Genomic DNA, 23520 nt, shown 5'->3' on the forward strand with positions numbered 1-23520 from the left:
CAAGCTTCATAGGATCCTTATTTACACTATTCAGAGAAAATGAACCCTCACAAGATTGTCCCATTCAGAACAGTCTTTCTCCTTATTGTGGTCTGAAACTGTGACCTCTTAATCAAGAATGTGCCTGGGCACGTAAGATTTTTAAATTAGCTGCACAAACATTTTAGACTAGCTTTGTATCCATACTGTTATCCATACTGTACAGGTATCCATACTGTTTAGCATTACTTTTCCCAACAGAATAGCAAATATATTGGCCTTGAAAACATAAATCCTTTTTCAGTCAAATGGCGATATAGGTGAAGCAAGCGATTCACATATTAGCCCTAGTCCCATCAGACTCTTCTCCATGAGATGTTATCTCCATTTTGCTGAAGCGCAAAGAGATGAAATCTGATCCATTTAGGCATTATCGAAGCTGCTATAATGTGTGATATTATGTCTGAAAACTCAGAATACTGGTATCTAGAATCCTCAGAGCAATTCCATCCATTCATAAAACAACTATTGAACAAAGCGTTTTCAACGGAAACTGGGAGCACAGCTGAGCTAACTGGTTTTTTTAAATACAGTATAGGTATCATGGTTATTTATGGGCTTAGCTTTCAGTTATTTGTCCCTAAATCAAGAAACCACCGTAAGTAGACAGTATTGGCTTAGCTTCTCAAATTAATTTATTTTTCAGTTACATTTTTCATTTTTACTACATTTTTCATTCTGAGAGTGAAAGATGGCCATTTGAGAACTGGCCGTGTGGAAAACATTTCGATAACTTCCGTATTACAATGGAAGGGAACCCACTGCCAAACCATTCTCTTAGTATTCTCACAGAACACTGTACTTGGTAAATTTGATTTGGAACTTAATTTAAATACAAATTGCATGTTTTATGTAGATTCAGATACTTGCTTATAAAAGTTACACAAGTAAGTTGGGTGCTGTTAATTCACACCCATAATCTTAGCTACTCAGAAGGCTGAGATCTGAGGATCACAGTTCAAAGCCAGCCCAGGCAGGAAAGTCCATGAGACTTTGGTGGTTCAACTAACTGCCATAAAGCAGGAAGTGAAGGTGTGGCTCAAGTGGTACAGCACCAGCCTTGAGCAAAGAAACAAAGGGCAGTGCCCTCTTCCTGAGCTCAAGCTCTACCAGCAACAAAAACAAAATATCACACAAGTAGAACCACATAATCTATAATTGCTTTATTTTTCCTTCTAAATCTTGGTTGTCTAGAAGCACAGAGATGTGAATCTTGGTTAAAAGCAACTGCTTCATTTTAGAGCCATTTGGTTATCTTTCCTTCTGTAAGTAGTTTCTAATCTCTTCTATAAATGTACACTTAAACTATTATAGTTTTGAAAGATAAAAAGTAATAAATAAAGGAAAAAAAATTGACATGATTTATTGCCCCTTGATGGAATTCACACCAAAAGAAACCAGGTAATGCTTTTTCAAGAGCAATATAGTTCTGCAATATAGTCCAATTTCTGTACATTGTACACCATACTGCAATATAAGGTATTGGAGAAACACAGACTCTACGCTTCCTAAATTTTTTTCCATGTTTGTAAAAGTACGGGGAGATTTAGTGTAGGATGCAAAAGGAATTATTGCAAAGTATTGAAATATCCCTAAGATACATTAAATATTTATTCTCAATAATTCTAATGATGTAAAGGTAAACAATAAGTCATTTTGTCATATTTGTGAGTTCAGATTATTTCACAAAGTCATTAATATTAGTGCAGGGAAAGTGAGCAAAATAAACATCTAATTTATCATATTATTTGTTACATCTTACATATACTGTATCATTGAAATGTATAAGGGAAAATTACTTACAGTTCTTCATGACAATATATACATGCTATGGTGAGATAACTTCCAATGTATCAGAAATAAGAAATGGTGAATTTTGGGAAGCTGTATGACTTAAAAACCTGAAATGACTTAGGATGCTGAGAAAGTATACATGCATGTATCCCAATGACCAGAAAGAATGAATGTTCTTTAAAAGAAACTAAGCACACTTTATGAAATTTGCTAGCAATCTCAAACGTAGTGGAAAGTCACTCCATTGGCACCAAGGGTGTAGCTCAGCAGTGGAGGGCTTTCTTAGGATTGATACCCCAGAGAGAAAGCCACTATATTTATAGAAGTTGACTAGAATCAAAATGGAGACACAAAGGATAAAAGACAAACCAGTGCAACAGCAATACTTACAAAACTATATGCTGTAAACCAACTGTACAACTCATGGGGGGCGGGAATGGGTAGAGGGGAAAGAGGGTGGGGGGATGAGGGAGGAGGTAACAAGTTGGATAAGAAAATGTAAGCACTGCCTTAGGTATGAAACTGTAACCCCCCCCCCATCACTTTGACAATAAAGAAATAAATAAATTTTAAAAAGAAGATGAACAGAATTTTCGTTTACACCTTCTACTGATTTATAGATTGCTCCCCTCTAGAGAAATCTGTGTCCTTCCTCGCTTGCATTTGCTAGGCGAACCATCTACCCTGGAGCTACTTGGCCAACTCCCAGAATCTGTGTTCTTAATAAATAAATAAATAGAGAATCGGATAATCAGATGCTCGACACAAGGTGCTGCAAGGCCAATAGGAGAGAAGAAAAATAAAAGTAGACAAGAGTTTGATACATTAAATCAGAAAACTATAGCAAATATTGGAATACAAATTGTATATTATTGAGTAATGTGAGATTTCGTGCGCACAGTGATAAGCAAGGCGTGAGAAAAGGTTACTGTGTTGTCGGTGTCCGCCGCGCATATGGATGTATCGGCTGTCCTACTAATCCCAAACACACGCCAGTTATCCACACTGAGGGGCGTTTGGTGCGAGCTCGGGGGAGGACGCGGGGTGCGGACTCACCTGGATCAGAGCGCGATTCTCTGTGGGAAGCGCAGGCGCCCCCGACGGCAGGAGAGGCTCGCTTTTCTCGCAGCTCCCCTGGCTGAGGAGCGTGTCCGCGTAGTTGGGCTGCGGGAAGATCAGGTGGCTCTTCCCCGAGTCCGCGGTGAGCGACACCTCGTGGGAATAGGTGTGCAGGAAGGCGCGCACCCCGTCCACGCCCACGAAGGGCGAGGCGGGCCCGCCGGCCAGTCCGGGCCCCGCGGCCCCGAGCGCGCGCCGCGAGTGCCAGCGCCGCAGCCGGAGCGCCAGCAGCGCCACGACCGAGGCCAGGAAGACGCACGACACCGTGGCCACAGCCACCACCAGGGAGAGCGTGAGGCTCGCGGGCTCGGGCCTGGCCGGGGACTCCAGGCTGCCCAGGTCGGCCAGGACGTCGGGGATGCTGTCGGCGATGGCCACGGTGAGCGTGACGGTGGCCGAGAGGGGCGGCTGGCCGTGGTCCTGCACCGCCACCACGAGGCTCTGCTTGAGCGCGTCTCTGTCCAGCAGGGCCCGCGCCGTGCGCACCTCACCCGTGTGCAGCCCCACCGTGAAGAGCCCCGGCTCGCTGGCCTTGAGCAGGCGGTAGGACAGCCAGGCGTTCTGTCCCGAGTCCCTGTCCACGGCCACCACCTTGGTCACCAGGTATCCCGGCTCTGCAGAGCGAGGCGCCAGCTCCACGCCGGTGGAGCCGTCGGTGGGGAGGCTGGGGTAGAGGATTTCGGGGGCGTTGTCGTTCTGGTCCACCACGAACAGGGTCAGGGAGACGTTGCTGCTGAGCGGCGGGTCCCCGCTGTCGCGCGCCACCACCCGCACCTCGAGGTCCCGGAACTGCTCGTAGTCGAAGGACTGCAGGGCGTACACGACCCCGGTGTCGGCGTGGATGGAGACGTAGGCGGACACGGGGCCGCGCGGGAGGGCGTCGTCGGCCAGGGAGTAGGTGATCTGGGCATTCTGGTCGCTGTCGGGGTCGTGGGCGGCCACCGAGATGACCGAGGCGCCCCGGGGGTTGTTCTCGGGGACCAAGGCCGAATAGGAGGCCCGGGGGAAGGCGGGCGCGTTGTCGTTGGCGTCGGCCACGTGGAGCGGGAGGAGCGTTTGGGTCGCCAGGGGCGGGGTCCCCCGGTCGGTGGCGGTCACCGTGATGTTGTAGCTGGGCACCTGCTCCCGATCTAAGGCCCGGTCCGTGACGAGCCGGTAGTAGCTCCCGTAGGACCGCTCCAGTTTGAAGGGCAGACCCCCTGGGATGGAGCACAGCACCTGTCCGTTTTCCCCGGAATCTTGGTCATTCACGTTCAAAAGGGCGATCAGGGTCCCCGCGGGCGCGTTTTCGGGGACGGAGCCGGCGAGGGAGGCGACGGCGACCTCGGGGGCGTTGTCGTTCACGTCCAGCACGGTGACCAGGACTTTGGCCCGCGCCGAGTACCCGGCGCTGTCGGTCGCCTGCACTTCCATCTCGTAGAGCCCCGCTTCCTCGTGGTCCAGCTCCCCGACGGTGGAGAGGGTGCCCGCGCGACCGTCCAGCTGGAAGAGCCGGGCGGCCCGGTCGTCCACGTACCGGAAGGAGTACGTCACTTCCGCGTTGGCCCCCTCGTCCGGGTCGGTGGCGTTCACCCGGAGCAGGCGCGTGCCCGCCGGCACGCCCTCGGGCACGCTCACGCGGTACTCGGAGCGCGCGAACGCCGGGGCGTTGTCGTTGGCGTCGAGGACGGTGACGCGGATGCGCGCGGTGCCCGTGCGCCGCGGGGCGCCGCCGTCGGCCGCCGTGAGGACCAGCTGGTGCGCGGCCCGGGCTTCGCGGTCCAGCGCGCTCTCCAGCACCAGTTCCGGGTACTTGTTGCCGTCCGCCCCGTTCTGCACCTCCAGGGAGAAGTGAGGGTTCGGGCTCAGCTCGTAGCCCTGGAGCGCGTTCTCCCCGACGTCCGGATCCCAGGCGTGGGGGAGCGGGAAGCGCATCCCGGCGGCCGCGTGTTCGCTCACTTTTATTTCCAACTCACTTTCACGGAAGGAGGGGGCGTTGTCGTTGATGTCCCGCACCTCTACCTCCACCCCGTGGATCTTGGCGCTGTCCTCCATCAGGATCTCCAGGTTTAGCTGACACCGGACGGCCCCCGCGCACAGCTCCTCGCGGTCGATCCTGCCCGCGGTGACCAGGCCGCCGCCCCGCGGGCTCAGCGCGAAGAGCTGCGCCTTCCCTCTGGACACGATGCGCACGCCGCGCTCCGCCAGCTCCCGCGGCTCCAGCCCCAGGTCCCGGGCCAGGTCGCCCACCGGCGAGCCCTTCTCCAGCTCCTCCGGCACCGAGTAGCGAATCGGGGCGCCCCCCGCCTCCCGCAGGACTCCGAGGAGGACTCCCAGCAGCGTCAGCCCCGAGCCGGCGCGCCGCAGTGGCGCGGGGATCCTCGTCATTTTTCTCGGTGGTGACGGTGATGGTGATGATTTTCCACTTTTGCCCTTGATGGCTGGCACCGGGTTCGGCTCTTGGGCCGCCGGGGTCGCGGCGCTCTCGGCCCAGTTTTTCCCCCCGCAGCGATGCGCTTTCCGGCGCGTGCGAGGCTGGCAGGCTCCCGCGGCCTTTTTCTCCCTGATTGGTGAACAGCGGCGCTCAGAGTCCTAACCAATTACTACACAATCTTCAACTCCCGGAGAGTTGGGGTCCTGACGCCTTAAATAGCTCCACCTACCGTTCTTCAGATAGAGAAACAGAGCCCAGGAAACCAGCAGGATTCCTTTCAGAAGAAAGTTCAGTGAGCTTCTTTTTAATTCCCCTACAATTTTCATACAAATCCACTCCCTTGAGATTGTTTTCTCTGGTTGTCCACAGTTTGCGATTTTTTTCCAATGACCTCTGAGGAAACTTTTTAGCAGTAATTTTGACTTTGTAAAACTTTGTAGTGTGCCTGCTTTGAGATCACTCCCCACCCCAACACACCTATTATGGGGGGACTTCCTAGGGGTTTCTTCATTTGAGACATTTATATAATGATTTAGCCATTTGAATTCAGCTATAATTTGGGGAAAGTTTTTCAATAGACTTCATGAATTTGCCTAAATAGAACTACGTTAACAAGTTGATATTTGATACAGGAGAATCAAGTTCCCATCATAGTATCAAAACCAAAATATGAGACATATGATTGTACACATTATAGAATCATGTCTGGAAAGAACTCAAATTGAAGACATGTCAGCACTTTCTGAATAAACGGAAACATGCCAACTTGGGTTAACTGGAAGAAATGGTAGTACTCTACATTTCAACTAATGCATTATATTTAAAGAATGTTTGGCATCTAAAAGGATTTGGCAAAAGGGGATTTGAAGTCTAGAGGATATGGTAAACTTACCTTCTCCGGGAAAATTCTATGACAGGACTGTTGGGAATACACTTGGAAGCACAGCAAAAATACAGAGAAGAATCTAAGACTTTCATTAGTGTGACTACTTAGGTTCTGGAAAGCAGCACTTTTGGGTAGGAAGTGATGAGGATTGAAATCTCCATTGCAGAGCATACACACTACAACTGAGCCACACTCCAGCCCTGGTAGCCGTAGAATAAAATATATTTTTGGTATTGAGAGGAATCAGTAGGTAGATATGTAAAAAGATCACATATAAAATTGATTGAGAGTCAAAGAATTTCTGGTAAACCCAAATATTATTATCAAATTATTACCATGCCATTTTTTGAGACAGGTGTTCAATAGCCAAAGCATGCCAACACATTGCTACCCTCCTACCTCAAGCTCCCGTAGGCTAGCTGGGACTACAGATGTGAGGCACCGTCCCTTGGTCATTATTGTCATTGACATGAGTAGTAGTAGTATTTTGCCAGTCTTGGGGCTTGAACTCAGGTCCTGAGCACCGTCCATGGCTTCCTTTTGTTCAAGGCCAACACTAACCACTTTTGGCTTTTTTTGTTTATATGGTGCTGAGGAATCCAATCCAGGGCTTCCTTAATGTTAGGCAAGCACTCTACCGCTAAGCCATGTTCCCAGCCCCGTGCCACTATTTTTAACCCCTTTTCATATGCATTTCCTATTATAGTTAACATAGAAAAATCTTTGTATACTCAAGACATTGCTCTCCCAAGAAACACTCACAGAAATACATTTTAGTTCAACGAAACTTTTTGAATGGCAACAGTATCAATATTTATCAAAATAATTTTTTGGTATGTGTGGATAAAATACTTGAAGGTGGTTGGTAATGTGGCTTAGCGGTACAGTGCTTGCCTAGCATGCATGAAGCATGGGGTTCCATTCTTCAGCACCACATAAAAAGCCAGAGGTGGCGCTGTGGCTCAAGTGGCACAGTGCTAGCCTTGAGCAAAAAGAAGCCAGGGACAGTGCTCAGGCCCTGAGTTCAAGCCCCAGGACTGGCAAACAAAAAACAAAGAAACAAACCAAAAAGCCCCAACTCGAAAAGCTAATCGTTACTGGCCTAAGGAGAAAACTGAGGAAAATATTAAAAGTGAGCAAGCAAACATGAAGCAATAGTAGATATAATCTACCTAAGATTTTCTTGCCAACACATCGGTTTGAAAATTAAACCATACCATTTTCAAGTTAAAGACAATGAAACTCACGAGAGTAGAAAGAAGCAACAACGTTTGAGATCATTTTGTTACTCGGTGACACTTACTGTCAAAGAAGGTTCCTTAGAAAGATCTTGTGCCGGGACCATTTCTGGCGTCATGGTGAGAAAATTAAACTTGGTGTTTTGAGAATCGGAGGCGACGCACACATTGTAGGAATAAGGTAGAGTCCCTTCGTTGTAGTTGAGCGAAACCCCTGGTCTAGACTTAGAACAGAGACCAGGCTGCAAGCAGCCCCAGGAAGCTGGACTGCGGGAGTGTCGCAGGCGCAGGGCGATGGCCAGGACCAAGGCGAGCAGGAAGAGCACGGAGATCAAGGCCAAGGCGACGACCAAGTAAAACTGCAGCTCGGCCTGGGGGTCGGGGGGCAAAGGGTGGTCGGTGAAGTCCGGCGGCACCTCCTGCAGGCTGTCGGCAAACACCAGGTGCAGCGTGGCGGTGGCCGAGAGGGGCGGCTGGCCCCCGTCGCGCACGGCCACCACCAGGCGCTGGCGGGCCGCGTCCCTGTCGGCCAGGGCGCGGGCGGTGCGCACCTCGCCCGAGCGCAGCCCCAGGCTGAAGAGGCCGGGCTCGCTGGCCTGCAGCACGTGGTAGGACAGCCAGGCGTTGTGTCCCGAGTCGGCGTCCACCGCCACCACCTTGGTGACCAGGGAGCCGGGCTCGGCGGCGCGCGGCACCGTGTGCAGGGGCGCCGAGCCGTCGGGCTCCGGCGCGGGGTAGAGCACGCGCGGCGCGTTGTCGTTGCGGTCGCCCACCAGCACGCGCAGGCTGGCGTTGGCGCGCCGCGGGGGGCGCGCCCTGGTCGCGCGCCTGCACCGTGAGCCGGAAGGAGCGCAGCTGCTCGTGGTCCAGGGCGCGCTGCGCGAACACCGCCCCGCTGTGCGCGCTCACCGACACGTAGGACGCCAGCGCGCGCGCCTCCAGGTCGCTGGCCACGATCGAGTAGGACACTTGGCCGTTGCGCCCCGCGTCCGGGTCGCAGGCGCTGACTTGCGCGATGGAGGCTCCGGGAGGGTTGTTCTCGGCCACGTGCACCACGTAGGAGGCCTGCTGGAAAGCCGGCGCGTTGTCGTTCACGTCGGATAGCTGCAGGGTGATGGATGTCTCGGTGGAGAGGGGCGGCTTCCCCCTGTCGGTGGCCATGATGGTGACATTGTACTCTGGGGTCTCTTCCCGGTCCAGAGTCCCATCGGTTACGAGCTTGTAGTAATTACTAGCGGATGGTTCAATCCTAAAAGGGACTTTTTCTTTTATGAGACACGTGACCTCCCCATTTTCCCCCGAGTCTTTGTCATGTGTTTTGAACAGTGCAACCACGCTTCCAACTGCAGCGTCCTCTGCTATGGCACTGGACACGGAGGTGAAAACAAGGTCTGGGGCATTGTCGTTCTCATCCAGAATGTCTAGTATAATTTCACATTCCGTGGCCAGGCCTCCACCGTCTTTAGCCTCTATGCTCATGGTATAACTGCTCCTGGATTCGAAGTCTACAGAGTCTTTAGATGTAATTTCCCCATTTCGATGATCTAGCGTAAATTTATTTCCAATGTCCTCTCCCAGGGATTTAAAGGCATAGGTGATCTCTGCGTTGATGCCCTCGTCCTGGTCCGTGGCTGTCACCTTTAGCACCGAGGTGCCCGGTGGCATGTTTTCCCGGAGGCGGACTCTGTACACAGGTTGGCTGAAAACAGGAGGGTTATCATTGGCATCCGTGACCTGAATTTGAATCTGAGTGGTGCCGGTCAGAACAGGGTCTCCTCCATCCGCTGCGGTGAGGACCAGGAGATGGCCGCTCTGTTGTTCCCTGTCCAGGGGCTTCTCCAACACTAATTCTGGGGCACTCTTGCCTTCCGCCTTGTCCTTCACCGTCACAGAGAAATGCTCATTGGCGCTGAGCTGGTAACTCTGGAGCGAGTGAAGCCCTACATCTGCATCTACAGCGGATTCCAGGCCAAAGTGAGCGCCTGGAGTCGCAAACTCGTTGATTTGCAGAACGACGCTACTTTGGGGGAAACGAGGTGGATTGTCGTTTATGTCGCTTATCTCCACATTCACATGGAAAACATTCAGGGGATTGTCTGCTACAATCTCTAAGGGCAGCACACACCGAGGGGTTTGCGGGCAGAGCAGCTCCCGGTCTATTCTGTCGCCCACGAGTACGTCCCCGGTCTCGGTGTTCACAGTGAAGTACTGTTTCTCCGCGCTAACTCGAAGGTTGCGAGTCAGCAAATCGCGAGCGTGCAGCCCCAGGTCCGCAGCGAGGTTCCCCACCACGGAGCCCCTGGGCATTTCTTCCGGAATCGAATAGCGGATCTGCTCCGAGAGCCCCGCACAGAACAAAGGCAGCAGGAAGGGGAAGAGTACTTGCCGCCACGGGGCTCGGCTCCATTGTCTCGCCCGGTTCTCCATCCTTCCCCAGCGTCACTGGCTGCAGCCTCTGGTGCTTCGCAAGCTCCTTCCCTCCGCGCAGAAAACCCAGATGCGTCCAGCAACCCAGATGCGTCTGATCGCAACCAGATTTGCCAGACAGAAAACCCAAGTCCCAATCACCCCGGGCTGCGCTTCTGTGGCGGCGCAGAGTCTCGTCCTGGTGGAGCCTGGGCTCCGGCTCCGGCTTTGGCCGCAAATTGGCCAACAGCGGCGCCTGGGGTCGATTTAGAAAATTGCAGCCAGAAACCTTTGCAAAGTCAATGGGCTTCAGCACTCCCGCAGACTCTCTGGGTTGTCTGGGAACCAGGCAGTTCATGAGTTGGGGATTCATCTATTCTCCAGTAAATTTACTACCAAAGAAGGTTCCTTAGAGATGCGATGCAATAGTAGAGCCATTAGCCCAGTAATGAGAGGTTAACAGATCTTTTTCTAGTCAGAGGAAAGGCACATGCTAGAAGAACCAAGGGGAGTTTTCTCTCCTGAAAAGACCACGTGGAAAAAACAGTCCCACCGTGTGCTATGGGAAAATTTTGAGAGCCATGAAATATACACAGTATTTGATATGCAGATAATTTTCCTCCTTCAGATGATGGAGAATATATCTATATATCTCTTGGAGCTTTATAGCGCATATTCAGAATAAAGATGGCCAATGACATAAAATATTTCTAGTTGATAATAGATTTATGAAAAACATTATCTACAGGTTACCATAAGAATGTTGTGATATGCAATGTAAGTGTACTTTATCTTTTTTATTTAAATGGACTGTATGTCATACCCCAGGAGAACTGTCACATTACCTCCAAATCAAAATAATGTTAATATTCAGATATTTCAAAGCCAACACCTCCTTTTTATTCCCTGAGCTCTTGGTTACTAGCACCCAACGAGTTTAGTTCATGCTTAAACATAAGGAACAACCTCATTTCCCCCAAACAATCCAGATCCTTTTTATTAATCGAATTGCCACTCAAGTACAATGCCTTAAACTATTTTTCATAGTTTAGAATTCCATAAACATAAATACTACCTTCCTAGATGCTGAAAATGCTCCAATCTTTTTCTTGACTTCAAGACAAGTTTAGACATCTTTCAGATATTTATCTTTCCCATAGTCGGTTTTTGCAAAACACTATATCATGAATTTACAATTGGTTAGCAACTCCTAAATGAGAAAGATAAACTTGAAAGAAAATATTAACATGCAAATCTCTTAGCAAAATATCTACATGGAATGAAATGATTGAGTTGAACTAATGGCACTAGATAAGCATCTTTTCCACATCTGTCTTTCATAATCCTTGCTCAGATAAGAAGCATGTTGTTAGATAACTACAGGGCTTCAACAAGAAGTAAGCGAATATAATAATTTGGCCTATTGATATGCAATACAGAATGAGCTTATGTAAGAAAGGAAGAATTCTTTTTTTTTTTTTTTTTTTTGGCCAGTCCTGGGCCTTGGACTCAGGGCCTGAGCACTGTCCCTGGCTTCTTCCCACTCAAGGCTAGCGCTCTGCCACTTGAGCCACAGCGCCGCTTCTGGCCGTTTTCTGTATATGTGGTGCTGGGGAATCGAACCTAGGGCCTCGTGTATCCGAGGCAGGCACTCTTGCCACTAGGCTATATCCCCAGCCCAAGAAAGGAAGAATTCTTGACTCCTAGGTAGACTGAAAATGAATGAAATACTCACTGGGGTACCAACTAAATAAATGTTTATAGAGGATGACAGGGGTTGTGCCCAAAGCCTTGTGCATGCTATTTGCAGTATAAGTAAAGGCAGTCTCCTATGAAATCTAAATACTTACCCCATCTCTTATATTCACAAAATATTCTATGTGAATAAATCTAAAAAGTGTAAGCATCACAATCAGATCTGAAAATAAATTTTGAGATGCACTGCATCAGAATTATTTTTATATGTGAATGTACTATCTTACAAAGCCTTCTGCACAGACACTCAGTAAAAGAATAGAAGGAAATAACAGTTCTGCTATTCAATTATTTCTGCAGATAACATAATGACTTCACTGTAGTTACAGAAAAGTTATCTGGAATGTAAGAAAAAGATGTTCTCCATTTCATCTCCGAAGAAACTCTCATAATTAAAACCCAGTCAATTAATCTGTGTCTTTAGGATGAAGCAATAGAGGTGAAATAGTCAACAGAATCTGAGTATATCCTTAGCCATCAAAAATAGACTTAGTTGTCTCATGTTCAGTAATAAAAGCTTTTCATGCATTAAGTATATGTGCATATTGCTAGGTAAGTGAGAAAGAGCTACAACATATGCTATCCAATAAACACATAAAATTGAACATTAGAAGTCATAGTAAATAATGGTGTACTATAATGACAAGTCAATTTTAATAACTGAAATTGAAATAAATAAAAATGTTTATGGGTCTCATTAACTTGAATCATGACTAGTTTACTTTGGTAACAAACTACTACATACACTGGATGCTGGTGTGCCCGTAATCCCAGCTACTCAGCACGCTGAGCTCTGAGAATCAAGGTTCCAAGCCAACCCAGGCAGGAAAGTCCATGAGACTCTTAATCTCCAATTAACCATCCAAAAACTGGAAGTGGAGCTGTGGCTCAAAGTGATAGAGCACTAGCCTTGAGCGAAAGAACTCAGGGGTAGTGCCTACCCTGAGTTCACGCCCCATGACTGACCAACACAAACAAACACCCCCTCAAAATCCCTAAAATTCAAGCCATCCAAGAGAGTTGAGCTGACCCTTTGAAATCAAAAGAAATGTGCCAAGACTTTAGAAAATGACCTCTGGAAGGTTCTTTCTGAAAATCATGGTAATCTGATGAAAGGTACAGTACACAAATGCATATGCATTGTTCTAATTACAAATTGCTCTAATTACATATGAACTATCCTATCTCCTCCCCAAACTCAGCTTTCCTAACCAACTCGTGCAAATACATCCTTAGGAGACATGTACCAAGACACCAACAGTTGGGATGCAGAGAAATAAATCTCACCTGATTACTGGATGGGCCGCATTTGCCCAGCACGGTAGCCGAGTCTTCAGCTAGCAAGAGAGGCTCACTTTTCTCACAGCTCTCCTGGCTGAGGAGCGTGTCGGCATAGTTGGGTTGGGGGAAGATGAGGTGGCTTTTCCGAGAGTCTGAGGTAAGGCAGACCTCGTGAGAATAGGTCTGCAGGAAAGCACGCACCCCGTCCACCCCCACAAAGTGTGAAGCCTGCACCCCCTCCAACCCACCCGCATCGTGGAGCAGGCGCGAGGCGTGCCAGCGTCGAAGTCTGAGGGCCAGGAGCACCGTGACAAAGATGAGGAAGATGCAGGAGACTGCGGTGATGGCCACAACGAGGTAGAGGGTGAGGCCCGACCGGTCAGGGCTAGTGGGAACCTCCACGCTGCCCAGGTCGGCCAGGACCTCCGGGATGCTGTCGGCCACGGCCACGGTGAGCGTGACGGTGGCCGAGAGGGGCGGCTGGCCGTGGTCCTGCACCGCCACCACGAGGCTCTGCTTGAGGCTATCCTTTTCCACCAGCCTGCGAGCGGTGCGCACCTCGCCCGTGTGCAGCCCCACCGTGAAGAGCCCCGGCTCGCTGGCCTTGAGCAGGCGGTAGGACAGCCAGGCGTTCTGCCCTGAGTCCCTGTCCACTGCCACCACCTTGGTCACCAGATAACCAAGTTCTGCGGAGCGCGGTGCCAGCTCCACACCCGTGGAACCATCCGTGGGGAGGGTGGGGTATAAGATCTCTGGAGTGTTGTCGTTCTGGTCCGTCACGAACAGGGTCAGTGAGGCGTTGCTGCTCAATGGCGGGTCCCCGCTGTCTTGGGCAGTGACTCCCAGCTGTAGGTTTTGGAACTGCTCATAGTCGAAGGATTGCAGGGCGTACAGCACCCCTGTGTCGGAATTGATAGAGATGTAGGATGACAGAGGCGTCCCCTGGATCATGTCCTCTGCCAGAGAGTAAGTGACTTGGGCATTCTCTTGGCTATCCAGGTCCCGGGCAGTCACTGAGAAGATGGAGGCTCCCCTGGGGTTGTTTTCAGGAATGTAAGCAGAGTAAGAGGAGTGCGTGAAAACTGGAGGGTTGTCATTGTTGTCCGCCACATTCAGCACGAGGTGAGCTTCTGTCCACAAGGCTGGACTTCCTTGGTCTTTGGCGGTCAGTGTTATATTGTAGCTCTCAGTCTGCTCTCGGTCCAGCTCGCTGTTTGTTATCAACTTGTAGTAATTACCATAAGTCTTTTCTAATTTAAAAGGAAGATTGTTAGGGATGAAACAGAACACCTGGCCATTTTCTCCAGAATCGTCATCTTGCACATGTAGAAGAGCAATTACTGTACCAGGAGGTGAATTTTCTAGCACTGAAGCAATAGAAGAGGTGACGGTTATTTCTGGAGCATTGTCATTCACATCCATGACTGTAATCAATATCTTAGCACTGGTCAGCAAACCTCCACCATCTTGGCCTTGAACTTCCATCTCATAGACTCTGTATTTTTCAAAATCCAGAGGCCTTGCTAGTAGAACTTCTCCAGTCTGAGAATTCAACTGGAATGTTTCAGAAGCTTCGCTTTCCATATTCCGGAATGAATACATCACTTCCCCGTTGGTCCCTTCATCTGGATCGGTTGCGTTTACCACCAGCACCTGAGCCCCAGAGCTGAGGTTTTCTGGAACACTCACTCGATACACAGATTGTGTAAACGTAGGGACATGATCATTTACATCGAGGACCACCACGCGGATGGGAAGCGTGCCCTTGAGGGTGGGCTCTCCGCCATCCAAGGCCGTGAGGAGGAGGTGGTAGGACGCCTCCTTCTCCCGATCCAGGCCCCCCTCCAGCACTAGCTCCGGACTCTTGGTCCCGTCAGTTCCGCCTCGCACGTGCAAAGAGAAGTGGCTGTTAGGGCTGAGCTGGTAGCTCTGGAGGGAGTTCACCCCCACGTCTGGATCCCTGGCGTTGGGAAGAGGAAACCTGGATCCAGGAGGTGCGTGCTCACTCACTTTGATCTCTACCTCCTCTTCCCGGAAGCTGGGGGCGTTATCGTTGACATCCGTTATTTCCACCTCCACTCCGTAGATCTTCAAGGTGTCCTCCACCAGAATCTCCAGGCTTAGGGCGCAGGGGGCCACCGGCTGGCAGAGCTGCTCGCGGTCGATCCTGCCGGCGGTGACCAGGCCGCCGCCCCGCGGGCGCAGCGCGAAGAGCTGCGTCCTTCCCTTGGAGACGATGCGCACGCCGCGCTCCGCCAGCTCCCGCGGCTCCAGCCCCAGGTCCCCGGAGATGTTGCCCACCAAGAAGCCTCGGTCAGTCTCCTCGGGCACGGAGTATCGGATCTGCCCGGCTCCGAACGCCCGCAGCGTCCCCAGGAACACGCACAGGGGGACGAGCGCGCTGCGGTCCCAGCGAGGGCGCAGGGTCGCCATGGGGCAGGGTCGGAGCGGAGGTGCGGGGCTGTCGCCAGCCGGTTTGTGCCGAGGAGGCGTCTGCGTCCACCAGCTCCCAGGTCGTCCGCATCCGAGGTGCGTTCGGACGCGGAGGAAAGTGCTTTAATCCGCGGCGCCCGGAGGTGTGAGTGTCCCGGGCATTCGGCTTTGTGCGGTTGGGGTTGGGGAGCGGGACTCGGTAGCGCGCCGCCTTGGATTCACCTTATTGGTGAACAGCGCCGCCTAGAGCCCAGTCTTATTGTTGCAACACTAAGGAAAATGGATGGGCTGGTTCCAGTGGAGATTATTATTAAACTTACCTCTTAGTGAATAATACCTATCCGTGGAAGCTAAAAATCGCAAGCAGGAGTTAATGCAATGTGATCCTGAAAGCTCACCAGGACATCTTTATAAAACGAGCGACTGCTTAATTATATAAAAGGGTTCAAAATACTACCGGAACTGAAAACTTGCAATTTAGATTTGGTTGTATTTGATTATATATATATATATATTTTTTTTTTTCTGAGTAAAGACAGGTGGCATTTGCAGATGTGGAAACAGCATGATCTCGACAAAATAATCAATTATCAGGTGGGATGCAGGACAATAATTCTTACCAGAAATAAAAATTAAGTGTCTGATGGAGTCTGAGTGGATTGTAATCTAAAACATCATGATAAAAATAATTGTATGTAGTGTCCTAAACCAAAATGTATTTTAATGAAAGTCTCTCCTGGTACTTCATATGTGTTTGTGTATGTCGGTGTGTGTGTTGTGTGTGTGGTTCTGGGGATGGAACCCAGAGTCTCAAGCATGCTAACACAAACTCTACCACTCACCCTTCAAAATTTTTACCTTAAAATGTCTTTAACAAGAGGATTGATGAAGAACTAACTGTGTGTGTTGTGCTGGGACAGAACTTGACTTCTTGCATGGCGGGCAAGCACTCTGCCACAAAATCTAGCTTTTAAGAGTAAAACGCATAGGTTTGATGTATTTATCGTAGGATTTTTTTTCTTTGCCAGTTCTGGGGCTTGAACTCAGGGCCTGAGCAGTCCCTGGCTCCTTTTTGCTCAAGGCTAGCACTCTGCCAACTTGAGCCACAGCGCCATTTCTGGCCTTTTCTATATATGTGGGGCTGAGGAATCAAACCTAGGGCTTCATGTATACAAGGCAAGCACTCTACCACTAGGCCATATTCCCAACCCCTTATAGTAGGATTTTTTTTTTAATCAAGACATTATCTGAAATCTTGAAGTAACTATGCCATATTAGAACATGTTACACACTGGAATATAAAAAGCATTAATTACCTGGTTAAAAGTTGTCTTGTCTGCTTCAACACTAGGAGTTAAAATGCTAGCCAAAAGTGCAGAAGAGCTATCTTTGTTGAGAATATCTTGTGCGGCTGGACAATCATCAGTGGATGTAAGAAAATTAAATTCTGCATTGGGTTGATTTCCAGGCACGCAAAAATTGTACGAGTAGGATAGCGTCCCTTCACAGTAGTTGGGAGGAATCGCGGGTCCAGACTTTGAGCCTAGAACAGATCCAAAGCAGCCTTCGGTGGCACCGCGGGAAGCGCGTCTCAAGCGCAGGGCGATGGCCAGGATCACAGCCAGGAGGAAGAGCACGGAGATCAAGGCCAAGGCGACGACCAAGTAAAACTGCAGCTCGGCCTGGGGGTCGGGGGGCAAAGGGTGGTCGGTGAAGTCCGGCGGCACCTCCTGCAGGCTGTCGGCAAACACCAGGTGCAGCGTGGCGGTGGCCGAGAGGGGCGGCTGGCCCCCGTCGCGCACGGCCACCACCAGGCGCTGGCGGGCCGCGTCCCTGTCGGCCAGGGCGCGGGCGGTGCGCACCTCGCCCGAGCGCAGCCCCAGGCTGAAGAGGCCGGGCTCGCTGGCCTGCAGCACGTGGTAGGACAGCCAGGCGTTGTGTCCCGAGTCGGCGTCCACCGCCACCACCTTGGTGACCAGGGAGCCGGGCTCGGCGGCGCGCGGCACCGTGTGCAGGGGCGCCGAGCCGTCGGGCTCCGGCGCGGGGTAGAGCACGCGCGGCGCGTTGTCGTTGCGGTCGCCCACCAGCACGCGCAGGCTGGCGTTGGCGCGCCGCGGGGGCGCGCCCTGGTCGCGCGCCTGCACCGTGAGCCGGAAGGAGCGCAGCTGCTCGTGGTCCAGGGCGCGCTGCGCGAACACCGCCCCGCTGTGCGCGCTCACCGACACGTAGGACGCCAGCGCGCGCGCCTCCAGGTCGCTGGCCACGATCGAGTAGGACACTTGGCCGTTGCGCCCCGCGTCCGGGTCGCAGGCGCTGACTTGCGCGATGGAGGCTCCGGGAGGGTTGTTCTCGGCCACGTGCACCACGTAGGAGGCCTGCTGGAAAGCCGGCGCGTTGTCGTTCACGTCGGCGATGTGCAGGGTGATGGATGTCTCGGTGGAGAGGGGCGGCTTCCCCCTGTCGGTGGCCGTGATGGTGACATTGTACTCTGGGGTCTCTTCCCGGTCCAGCGTCCCATCGGTTACGAGCTTGTAGTAATTATTGGAAGAAGAATGAATCTTAAATGGGCCATGGTTGCTTAAACTACATGCAACGTCTGCGTTGGCCCCCGAGTCCCGGTCCCGGACTTTGAAGAGGGCCACCACCGTCCCGGGAGGGGAATCCTCCAAAACCTCATCCGAGAGCGAGGTGATGGTAATTTCGGGGCGGTTGTCGTTTTCGTCGAGGACGTCTATAACGACCTTGCACACGGAGGAGAGCGATCCCCTGTCCTTCACCTCCACGTCTATGGTGTACCTCTCCACCTCTTCAAAATCCAAGGGCTGGCGGGTGACGATGTCTCCCGTCTGGGGATCCAGGAGAACGCGCGCCGGGCTCGCTCGGCCGCGCCCAGGAAGGAGTAGGTGAACTCGGCGTTGGCGCCCTCGTCCGGGTCGGTGGCCCGGACCGTGAGGACGCGGGTGCCCGGCGGGGCGCCCTCGCGGAGGCCGACCCGGTGCACGTCCGGGCTACACACCGGGGGGTTGTCGTTGGCGTCCACCACGAGGACGCGGATCTTGGCGGTGCCGCTCCGGGGCGGGTCCCCGCCGTCCACCGCCGTCAGCTCCAGGGCGTGGCTGCTCTGCGTTTCCCGGTCCAGGCTCTTCCGCAACACCAGCTCGGGATAGGCGCCCCCGTCCGGGCTGTCCCTCACCAGCAGCGAGAAGAACTCGCTAGGGCTGAGCTGGTAGCTTCTCAGCGAGTTCCCGTCGGCGTCCGGATCTTCCGCCGGCTCCAGCACCGTCCCCGCCCCGGGGCTGACCGACTCGCTCATCTCCAGCGTGATTTCATCCTTGGGGAATCGCGGAGCGTGGTCGTTGATGTCCTCCACCACCACCACGACGGGGAAGCTGGTCAGGGGGCTCCCCAGCACGGCCTCCAGCGGCAGCTCGCACGGCCTCCGCTCCCCGCACGCGTGCTCGCGGTCCACGCGCCCCTCCACCACCAAGTCCCCGCTGCCCGCGTCCACGCCGAAGCGCGGCTGCTCGGCGCTCACGCGCAGCTGGCGAGCGGACGCTTCCGGGACGCTGAGCCCCAGGTCGCGGGCCAGGTGCCCCACCACCGACCCCCGGGGCAGCTCCTCGGGGATGGAGTAGCGGAGGGGCTGGCCGAGCCCCGCGCAGAACAAAGGCAGCAGGAAAGGCACGAGTACCTGGGCGGGGCGGGCGCCGAGCCCCTGCGCGCGGCTCCCTCCCATGGCTCGCTCGCGCTCCGGGCGCCCGGGTCCGCGAGCTCTACCGCGGCGGAGGGGCCTTCGGCCCGGGGCGGAGGAACGGCCCAGCCTCGGAGCTGGGAACCCGAGGCGGCTGCACGGGGGCGGCGCGGCCCGGAGTGCGTGCGTCTGGCTAGGTTTCCTTGGGTTCGCTTCGGTGGTGGTGCAGGAGATTCTCGGCCCCGGGCTGGGGTACCCGAGGCATCCAGCCGGCCCTGCCCAGGCCGACAGCGGCGCCCAGAGGCTTCGTGTGGAACTACAGTCTGGCCTTTTCTCTGGGTAATCTTTTTATTTCTTTAAAATGTATAAGTTGGTAGCCCCAAATATTTGAATCTCACTCCTCAGTAGCTCTTCTTTCTTCCTGGAGGAACAGTTTCCATCACAACTGTGATGCTGTATCTTGATAGGTGTATTTTGACACATACCCTCATCCGTCAAAGGTTTACATTAGTTTTGGATAGATAAATGCATTCCTTTCAGGTTTAAAAAAAACAAACGACTAAAAGGAATAGTAACTGAAATTCTACAGGTCTTTTATTCCATGGCTGACTGCCATTCAAATTGTCCATCCAGGGGAAATCGCTGCTGTTCCTTGTAAGAGTAATTATCTATGAAACTGAAGTATGGGGAGAAATCTTGTTTTCAACCTTAGACTATATTTTGTTAGAAGTAAATAAGCCTTCCGTCCACATTTATGTGTAGAGATGCAAGTACTGTCCTGTTAATGCAGTCATCCAGGATGTTCTGTATTTTTTTTTAAAGTAATTCCATTTACCGGGACTGGGAATGTGGCTTAGCAGTAGTCTGCTTTCCTAGCATGCATGAAGCCCTGGGTTTGATCCCTTAGTACTACACAAATAGAAAAAGCTGGAAGTGGTGCTGTGGCTCAAGTGGTAGAGTGCTGGCCTTGAGCAAAAAAGAAGCCAGGGACAGGGCCCAGGCCCTGAGTTCAAGGCCCAGGATGGGCAAAAATTATAACTATTATATTCACAAACATTTGCTTGCAATAGCCCTGAAGTCAAAAGTCTGTTTTTAAATGTGTTTTCCCAAACAATGTTTTGAGATGAATGCATAAGGATTTTGACTCTTATAGAAATTTAGAATAGTAGTTTCAACAATTTACTAGCTTAATAATGTCATCCATAAATAATCCTCAAGAGTGTGGGCACCTTCCACATACCATGTACAAATCATGGTCTCATAAGGATTTGAACACACTGTAGGTCTCTACTGGATATTATGTTACCAAGCAGAGAAGCAACAAATCAAATGATCTAACCAAACACATCCTTACCTTTATGCAACCAAATGCGCACATTTGTAAGTCCACTGATAGTCTGCTTAAAAGAATTTTGTGTACTTCTTTCCCTTTAAAAAATCCTGTAAAATTGGCATTCTTTCTTCACTCGTAGTTTATTTGGGGTCTAAATTTCTGTATTTCGAGTTTCAGGTAGGTTTTCCTTCCTTTACATTAAAGAGCCTCTGAAGTACTCATGCTAACATCTCACTTCTGTTTGGGGGAACATGCAGAAGTTTGTCTCCCCGATCCACATTGATTTTTAGCTTCAGCGACTAGAGGATTTGATTTTGTTAAAAGACAAAGACAGCAGAACTCTTCAGTCTACTCAAACACTTTAGAATCCCCATTGAACAAGGAAAGTCAAGTAAAAACACAAAAAGACGATGCACTGTTAATAGGTATGACTACTTGTACACATTTTGAATTATTGACTATTAATTAAATGTTTAAATTTGTAGAAAGTATACATAATTTGGCTGTCACTACAAGGTGTAGTTAAAAAAAAATACAACTAGAGTCAGGCTCCTGGGGCTAACACTATAATCCTAGCTACTCAGGAAGCTGAAACCTAAGGACCGAGAGTCAAAGCCAGCCTGGGCAGGAAAGTCTATGAGACTCTTATCTCCTATTAACCACCAGAAAACTGAAAGTGGTGTTGTGGCTCAAGTGGTAGAGCACTAGCTTTGAGCTGAAGAGCTTAGGGACAGTGCCTAGGCCCAGAGTTCAAGCCCCACAACCGACAAAAACAAAAAACAAAAAAACCAAACCCCCAAACCACTACAATTAGAGAAACCTATTGTCCTTCTGCCTGGATAAACAGCCATGAGTAGGCCTGGGCTTGGTGTGTTTCCAGTGAGGGTAACCATTTGTTTCTGATCATTACCTGTGTTTACCAGACCCTCCTTCAAAAGAGAGCTCAGAGGCAGAGATTCAGTATGTGGCCCCTCAGAAGAACATACAAATCAACAGACACTCTATATGGAAGTCTCTCTTAGGACAACGTACTCAAGAACACGATAGAAAGAAGGTCCTAAAAGTTAAGGTGCGGCTCAAGTGGTAGGGTGCTAGCAATCCTTGAATGAAAATGCCAAGCAACAACATACGGCCTTGAGTTCAAAGCCCTGCTACAGGCACCAAGAAACCCCCACAAAACACAAGGTTCTTCCAAGCTAGTTATAACTCTATGACAACAGCTCTTCATTAGGACTAAGTCAATTTTAACAGCAAGATTTTGATCAAGTCAAGTCTTTATCATGAAATTACTCAACAAATTCTACTTGCTTCTTTTGAGAGCCATTGAGATTCAAAGTTATTTTTTAAAACATTTAAAATTAAGCTCAGCGAGGATGGCTCACGCTTGTAATCCTAGCTACTCAGGAGGCTGAGATCTGAGGATCGCAGTTCAAGGCAGGCAAACCTGGAAGACACTTATCTCCAGTTAACCACCAGAACACCAGAAGTGGCGCTGTGGCTCAAGTGGTAGAGAGCTAGCCTTGAGCGGAAGAGCTCAGGGACAGCGCCCGGGCCCAGAGTTCAAGCCCCATGATGACACCAACAAAATAAAATAAAATATTTAAAATTTCTATCACCATGCTTCAAACCTAAAAGTGAAACTAATCACAACTGTTTACAGAAAAGTATAAATGGAACTCACTGGGACCAAAGGGGTGCCTTCGATTGGCAACTTCGAATCGTCTAATAAAGACAAAGGCTCCTTTTTCTCGCAGCTCTCCTGGCTGAGGAGCGTGTCCGCGTAGTTGGGCTGCGGGAAGATCAGGTGGCTCTTTCTCGAGTCTGCAGTGAGGGAGACCTCGTGGGAATAGGTCTGCAGGAAAGCGCGCACGCCATCGGTGCCCACAAAGTGTGAGGCTGGCAGGCCAGCCAGTCCTCCTGGAGCCGGTGTCAGGTGTGACTTGTGCCAGCGGCGAAGTTTGAGCGCCAGCAACACGATGACAAAGGCAAGAAAGACACAGGAGACCACGGCCACCGCCACTACGAGGTAGAGCGTGAGGCTGGGGGTGTCAGAGTCCTGTGGGGGCTCGAGGTTGACTAAGTCTGCCAGGACCTCCGGGATGCTGTCGGCGATGGCCACCGTGAGCGTGACGGTGGCCGAGAGGGGCGGCTGGCCGTGGTCCTGCACCGCCACCACGAGGCTCTGCTTGAGCGCGTCTCTGTCCAGCAGGGCCCGCGCCGTGCGCACCTCACCCGTGTGCAGCCCCACCGTGAAGAGCCCCGGCTCGCTGGCCTTGAGCAGGCGGTAGGACAGCCAGGCGTTCTGCCCTGAGTCCCTGTCCACGGCCACCACCTTGGTTACAAGGTAGCCAGGCTCTGCGGAGCGAGGCGCCAGCTCCACGCCCGTGGAACCATCCGTGGGGAGAGCAGGATACAAGATCTCCGGAGTATTGTCATTCTGGTCCAGCACGAACACAGTCAAGGACGCGTTGCTGCTGAGGGGGGGATTCCCGCTGTCACTGGCTGTCACCTGCACCTGCAGTTGTCCAAACTGCTCGTAGTCAAAGGATCGGAGAGCATACAGGATGCCAGTGTCGGAGTTGATGGATAAGTAGGAGGACAGTGGTGTCCCCTGAATGTCGTCTTCAGCCAGAGAGTAAATGATCTGGGCATTCTCTTTGCTGTCTGGATCGAGAGCAGTCACGGAGAAGATGGAGGCCCCCCTGGGGTTGTTCTCTGGGACGTAGGTAACGTAGGAGGTGTGAGAGAAGGTGGGTGGGTTGTCATTGATGTCTGCCACTTGTAGGGTGAAGCGAGCTTCTGTTGACAGCGGGGGACTTCCACCGTCTGCGGCTGTCACTGTGATGTTGTAGGAGGATACCTGTTCCCGGTCAAGGGCTCTGTGCGTCACCAGCCTGTAGTAACTGTCAATCGACTTCTCTAACTTAAAGGGTAGATTCCCGGAGATGGCACAAGTTACTGCTCCGTTCTGTCCAGAGTCTAAGTCGTGCACGTTCAAAAGGGCAATGACAGTTCCCAGAGGTGAATCTTCTGCCACCGGACTAAAGAGAGAGGTGATGGTCACTTCAGGGCTGTTGTCATTTACGTCTTCTACTGTAACCAACACCTTGGCGGTTGCTAGATATGCGCCTC

General features: G+C 51.4%; 3 protein-coding genes across 16 annotated transcripts in view; all 3 read right to left on the reverse strand.

The window, feature by feature from the left end:
- Window positions 1-23520, reverse strand: part of LOC125339773 (protocadherin gamma-C4) — a 365900-nt gene that overhangs the window by 56056 nt on the left and 286324 nt on the right. Inside the window, exon 1 of one of the 14 annotated variants that reach the window (XM_048331033.1) lies at window positions 19056-20281. The exons of 11 other annotated variants lie outside the window; for them this stretch is intronic. In XM_048331033.1, the coding sequence (XP_048186990.1) occupies window positions 19056-19100 (45 nt within the window). In that variant the 5' untranslated portion in view covers window positions 19101-20281. Of the gene's footprint in view, window positions 1-2889; window positions 5867-12937; window positions 16377-19055; window positions 20282-23520 lie in introns of those variants that run through there. 2 more of the 14 variants (XM_048331020.1, XM_048331019.1) reach the window with 2 other exon arrangements.
- Window positions 7285-11259, reverse strand: LOC125339780 (protocadherin gamma-B2-like). The gene is given in 2 exon segments (XM_048331040.1): window positions 7285-8286; window positions 8288-11259. Coding segments are annotated over 2 exon segments (2379 nt in total). The 5' UTR covers window positions 9917-11259; the 3' UTR covers window positions 7285-7536.
- Window positions 22043-23520, reverse strand: part of LOC125340134 (protocadherin gamma-A10-like) — a 3309-nt gene continuing 1831 nt past the window's right edge. Inside the window, exon 2 of the mRNA XM_048331586.1 lies at window positions 22043-23494. Coding sequence (XP_048187543.1) covers window positions 22043-23494 — 1452 coding nt within the window. The remainder of the gene's footprint in view (window positions 23495-23520) is intronic.

Source organism: Perognathus longimembris, chromosome 22, assembly GCF_023159225.1.
Source record: "Perognathus longimembris pacificus isolate PPM17 chromosome 22, ASM2315922v1, whole genome shotgun sequence".
NCBI classification, from domain to species: Eukaryota; Metazoa; Chordata; class Mammalia; order Rodentia; family Heteromyidae; genus Perognathus; species Perognathus longimembris.